Genomic DNA, 6,087 nt, shown 5'->3' on the forward strand with positions numbered 1-6,087 from the left:
CATGGTTAATGGATCCGAATGGCTAGATTTTGTACCCACATTTGTTTGAATGGCAGTTCTCAAAGAGTTGCGCCATTCATAGTGCTTGGTTGAAATAGTCATCTCAAAATAGTCTGAACATGCAGACACTTGCTACAAAGATGCATTCAGTTCAAAGATGTGTACAAAAACAAAGTTACCGTGATGACATGGTGGAATTGGTAAATAGCTTACAGTACCTTCTGAATGATGACTATAATCATCTACATACTGTTATCTCAGAAAAATATTTGATACTATGGGACATAAGTACTAAAGGGGATAAAACACAAAAGTACCAGTAAAGTATAATTGCATATCTACTACTAGAAGTGTAGTAATTTCTGAAGCCATGGACCTTCAAACCTATGCTTCAAACTTAACATTTGGCGCCACCCAGTGGATATGATGGGTTACTGAGAGGCTAAATTAGAATTCTCCATGAAAAAAAACAAAAATACAAGCTGCCCGTTACTGGCATGCATTCATTTATTCAAACTACTGACAAGTGCCAAGCAATTGATTACAAAAGACTTTACTGAAACAGTACAGACTACAGACTCATAAGATTTACTTTCCTCAAGCAACATACTTGTAATACCAAAATGCCCATATAGTTTTAGTCCACTGGTGCTTACAAAAACAGGGTTCTCTTAGTAAGACTCAAGGCACATTAAATGCTCGTTTATAGAAAAACAAGTTAAGCAACCCTGTAAAAGCTTATCTAATATTGTGTAAAATTAGCAAGGTCTACAAATATGCTTGACAAAAGCTTTAGGTCTCCTTTTTTCAGAATTAACATTAACTCTTCATAGACAACATATCAGAACCCTCATGTCTAACATTTCCCGTTTGTCTGCCACACTCTACGTCACATTGGTCCACCTCAGGGCATCTTAACATATAGTATGCTTGTTCAACACTTCCTAGGTTGCTGGATGGGGAAAGCCCTGGGAGGAGAGTGGGGCTTCTCCATGGCAGGGCGCACTCTGCTGTGCCTCACACTCACTGGTGTCTCTGGAAAGTCATGGCCAAACTGCAAAGATGCATACAAAACTCATTTAACAGATTAGGACACAAAGGGAAGTCAAGTGTCACACAACACACCATAGAAAACCCAGTCTGAGAATTAGTAAGCGTGATTCTGGGTGCAGATGCTACAACCAGTGGATTCTTATTACGCCTACTGATGCACAAATTAGTTCAAACAACTTAAATGTAGCATTTTTCCAAATTGTTGACCCATTTGAAAGCTTTCCTAGAAACACTTATTATGCGATGGCAGAATTTACAGCATAATTAGCCAAACTGGCAGATTACACAGGGGTCAGTTTTTCCAAAAGGGTGCATATAAATCCTGCATATTTCACCACATTAAAATCATGTAAAACTTGCATAACTTTTCTGGAGGGTCTAAATATCAGTAAACAGATATTATTTTAATATTGGTTTGATACGGATATTGTTCATGCCGTTATGACTGTCAGATTTAAATCGTACATCCCAAGTCTTTATTTCAACACTTAAGACTGCTAAACCCAAGTTTCCCCGAGTTCATTTTATAGTCTTTCCCTGCGTAATAAGAGAAGCCCGAGTTTTGTTTATTGAGCCTGGAGGGCACATTTGATAACTTATGAGAAATCATACGTTTTCCACGGGTTCTTTTTCACACGTTTGGATCACGTGACCGAAAGGAAAAAAGTCCCCACAATGGAATCCTATGGGAGGAGGCGCTCTGTTTTTCTAACTTTTTTCTCACCGATCGATCATGGATTATCCTCCGAGTCCAGGACAGTCATGTGCACTATTTTAAGGCACCCATGGGTGGAATGGAACGACGTACAACATGAGGGTGATTCTTCAAAGGTTATTGAAAAACACATGCAGTCAAGGGGGGGGGGGGGGGGGGGGGGGGGATTAAGATTAATTAATTACACAGTCAACGTGTGAATTATAATTTATATTTACCTTCTCCAAGCTTCCTGCTACAAGGGTGCTGACTTGTTGCATTCGGTTGGCAGTGGCAAGAGACCTACAACCAAATCACAGGTTTAATGACAATATGTTTTCCACTCATCCTAGGACCTAGACAATCAATTACCGTTTGACACAAATTGGCAGTTACATTTTCAAGTACGAATAAAATCAGTCTCACCTTTTATCTATCAATTAATGAGGTATTTTACTATACATTATATGGAATCCACTTTAGGCAGTATTCCTTCTACCTCATGGAAGATATATGGCTCCATTTTCATCACTGCCTGCCCTACCCCTTATCCCGAAACTTCTTTGCCTTTACTATTTTGAAAAACATTTTACAACTAGCCGATCTACCACTATTTTGAAAAAATGTTAAAGTAAAAAAAATTAAAAACTTTTAGGGGTAAGGCAGTGACGACAATAGGGCCCATAGTCTCTGTATACTCTAGTAATAAACTAGTGGCGTTTGAGGAAGACCCAGTAAGGCATTTTTGCAACTACACCTAAACCGAACATCAGTAAAAATGTCTAAAGTTAACCCTAACCTCAGTAAAAAAAGGCAGCGGCACACTGCCAGACTGGATTACCAGCCAAGGTGCCCAGACGGCTACACAGGCTATCCGGGCCTCAGTAAAATTATACCTAAAGCTAACCCCATTCCTAACCCCAGTAAAATTATGCCTAAACCTAACCTTAATCTCAGTAAAATTGTCTCCAAAAAGTAGCGTAGTGGAAAATCAACTGGAGTAATATGGCACAATTAAGGGGATAAATCCAATGCAAAAACAAGTCTTTTTACAAGTCATCCGAAGCGTTAATATTGTTTTAAGATTGCAGTTAACATGGCAGTGGACGGCTGTGAATCATTTCATTGAAGGGACCACAGGCGAGCAGATCTTTTCCTAGTAACAGGGACGCTGCTTGAAAGTGGATATCAGCGAGACCATTCTGAATCAATGAAAACCTAAAAAGAGATCCTTGACAGGAAATGTGTTCTAATGTGAACTCTTCCCATACTTGACAAGACATGGTTTCACATGCTTATCATTACTGCCTGAAGGAGAGTTCTTGTACTTGCACTAAAGTAGTCTAAGATTTTTTTTTTGCCTTGTACAGCAGTCTCCCTCCACAATTAACATCATATGATGCTCTGTGGCATTAAAAAAAAATGTGATCAAGATGGCAAGAGAAGGGGAGCCTGCTGCCTCAGCCGGTTAATTCACAATCCATATACTCCTAGTGTGCGTGATGACCTAGGTTTGGATCAAACCCCTGTCTTGTCTTGTCTTGCCTTGCACTCCCTCTCTCTGGCCCTTGTCGCTACACTCACCCTTTTGTAATAAAGCATGGAATGCCTTTTTTTTTTAGATGGCAAGAGGAAAAGATCTAAGAGACTATAAAAGAGGGTAGTTATTAGTTAATAACCTCAATAGCCTCAGTCACAAAGACTGTTCAACTTGCTAAGCATGTCAAAGCAGGATGTGATCAGACTGTGTAAACAGTCGCATGATCTCGCTTCAATAACTGCATGCGGAAAGGGATGTTATGGTAGGGTTGCAATGCATAAACCCCTCTTGGGGTGCAGTGGTTTGGGTACACACTCATCACTCAAATCAATATAAAGTTATTCTGAGTGATCACCTTTATCCTATGACAAAACATTTATATCCTGATAGAAGCGGTTGCTTGCTTAGTGATTACCTTTTTTATTTCTCTTACAGTACTTTACCTGTCCTGTGTATGTTCCACTTTCTACTGTTGCCTTATTTGTTGCTGCATTTTCATCCAGGCCTCAATATCCTATTTCTTATAGGATCTTCTGTGACTTTTTGGTTTTTCGGTTCCAACATCTGACTTTCGGAATAAGGTCATATGGCAACCAAGTCTATGGACGTTTGTTTAGAGCACTTTTAACAGAGAGTGGCAGCCAAGTCTATGGATTTGTGTTTGTTTACAGAACCCATAACAAACATTTCCAGGCACCCCTCACTTCACAGGTGATTTTGAGGGCCTCTTATGTCCAACTTTTGGTGTGTGAACCCCAAATTTTGTCCTAACAAACATTAAATGACATTGGCCAATTTTGAGTGTTTGTGCAAACACAAACATTGCGCAACACAAACATTGAAGACGAAGGTGAGGATGATTGGCTGGAATGAGATGATGTATGTGATAAGAGCACCCCTCACTTCACACAGGTGTGATTTTTGAGGGATGCTAGCCCCTCCTATATACACAGCTTGTCCCCACACGTCTCAATATTTGCCATTGACAATGAAAGGAGAAATTGGGCCAAATATGACGTACATCTTGTCCCCACACATCTCATATTTGCCATTGACAATGAAAGGAGAAATTAGGTCAAATGTCCACCAAGAGCGCCCCTCACTTCACACGTGTGTGATTTTTAAATCTCCAACCAATGGTGATTGATTGGGCGAACCTGGCTTGTGTGCTGGACACTTGTTGGGACTCAATGTCGACTTGAGAGGAGGATACTTGGACTTGTGAACCAGAGACTTTACTTGGGACTTGTTGAGTGACATGACTATAACACTCACTGTTTAGATGTATACATTACCTGGGTTTATCAGGGCTCTTGGTCACTTTGTCTGATGTTCCATGATGGGAAGAATTATCTTCCAGGTTTCTCTTGACCACTCTTTTGCCTCCAGCCTTCACTATCAATCAAGGAGTGGAGTGGAGAAAATGTTAATTCAAAAACAAAACGCACAATATTAGCCAATATTTTGATTAAGTATATTTAAAAAATCCAATCAGTGCTGATAAAGATGTAAAGGCAAATCATCTAACGCAGGCTTAATAACCGAGATTACCGTGAAACAAGCTTTATGATTGACTGCCTGCATACAAACAAGACTTGTCTGGAAAACATGGGTTTGATTTATGTATGAAATAAAGTTTGAAGTGCAATACCATTCAAAGGTGGGGCCATATATTGTGCCACTTAGGATAGAAATGTTGCCCTGGCCTGCACTGTCGCTTACAAATAAGGGGCTCATAAATAAGTTAAAACGCTGTAAACGTTAGAATATTTCCCCAAACGATGAACACAGTTTGTGGGCAAGCAATTTATTGCACAGAATGACGAATTATCATGAATGGGCATCAGTTGAAAACCGAACAGAGATCTGTTCCCTCGGACAGTGATGCGAGCACACAGTGTACTATTTCTGCACTTAATAGGAGGATCTGTGCCACAAAGCCAGCCAGTCGTTCTCACAATGATGCTCTTCCAAAAAAACACAACGAATACTGCAGCATTTTGTTGTACGCTAATAAAACCAACCCACTACTATTACTGTTGTAATTAATTTAAATTACAATCGTAATCCGTTTTAAAATAAAAATTTACCGAATAAAAGCAATCGAACAATACACGGGAAAAAATGTTTCTCATGCACGTACGTCATGATGTGCTGAACATAATTTCGCTGGTTTGATCAAACAGATTATTAGAGAACCCATTGTTTGTTATCCCGGAGAGAACAAAACACGCAGCAATCGTTCGAGTTTGATTGAAAAAAAATATACACATACAATTGTGTGTAAATGTAGCCTACCGTCCGGAATAAAATCTTACCTGCAGGAGGGTGACCAGCTTTCAGCAAAGGATTCTCCTTCAAACCATTCTTTGACATTTGCACCATTTTGAACTTTCTCTCAACAACAGCTCAACATCGATCTCAAACGCCCACAGTCGCTAGTTTTTATCCTCAATACAAACATGACGTCACGCATAATTCAGCGAGAGTGTCCCGTCGCTTGCAATGAAAACAAAAGAAAGACACCAGATCTGCAAGCTAAGAGACCGTCGTGATCTATGGATCACGTGACTCGTTTTTTAACTTGTAGATCAGCGTTCTTTTTCGCACGCTTCAGGCGGCAGGAGGGTAGGGCATATATCCTATAGCCCGGAGGAGCGATCGTGCTGTGATTGGCGAGCTCGCCGAGCGATGCGCCCTAAGGATACGGAAGTGCTCATTCTACAATGGGATAGTTCCATAGAGTATTAAAAGGGGGATAGTTCCAGTGTTTGGCACTATATCAATCCGTGTATCTGTT

The 6,087-nt window shown here is 40.1% G+C and overlaps 1 protein-coding gene across 1 annotated transcript; it reads right to left on the reverse strand.

Moving 5' to 3' along the window:
- Positions 1-489: 489 nt before the first annotated feature.
- dap1b (death associated protein 1b) lies at positions 490-5,765 on the reverse strand. The gene is made up of 4 exons (XM_080785667.1): positions 5,606-5,765; positions 4,583-4,682; positions 1,987-2,050; positions 490-1,054 (listed from the first exon to the last, which is right to left on the reverse strand). Exons 1-4 carry the CDS (start codon positions 5,670-5,672, stop codon positions 935-937), a joined length of 351 nt encoding a protein of 116 aa, XP_080641793.1. The 5' UTR covers positions 5,673-5,765; the 3' UTR covers positions 490-934.
- Between the last annotated feature and the right edge of the window lie 322 nt (positions 5,766-6,087).

The sequence above is a fragment of the Protomyctophum bolini genome, assembly GCF_963924005.1.
Source record: "Protomyctophum bolini genome assembly, chromosome: 16".
Lineage (NCBI taxonomy): Eukaryota > Metazoa > Chordata > Actinopteri > Myctophiformes > Myctophidae > Protomyctophum > Protomyctophum bolini.

Coding starts and splice junctions, on each gene's coding strand:
- dap1b (XM_080785667.1), bottom strand. CDS start 5,672: ATGGTGCAAATGTCAAAGAATGGTTTGAAGGAGAATCCTTTGCTGAAA. Junction 4,683..5,605: donor AGCTGGTCACCCTCCTGCAG/GTAAGATTTTAT, acceptor CTTGATTGATAG/TGAAGGCTGGAGGCAAAAGA. Junction 2,051..4,582: donor AAGAGCCCTGATAAACCCAG/GTAATGTATACA, acceptor ATTTGGTTGTAG/GTCTCTTGCCACTGCCAACC.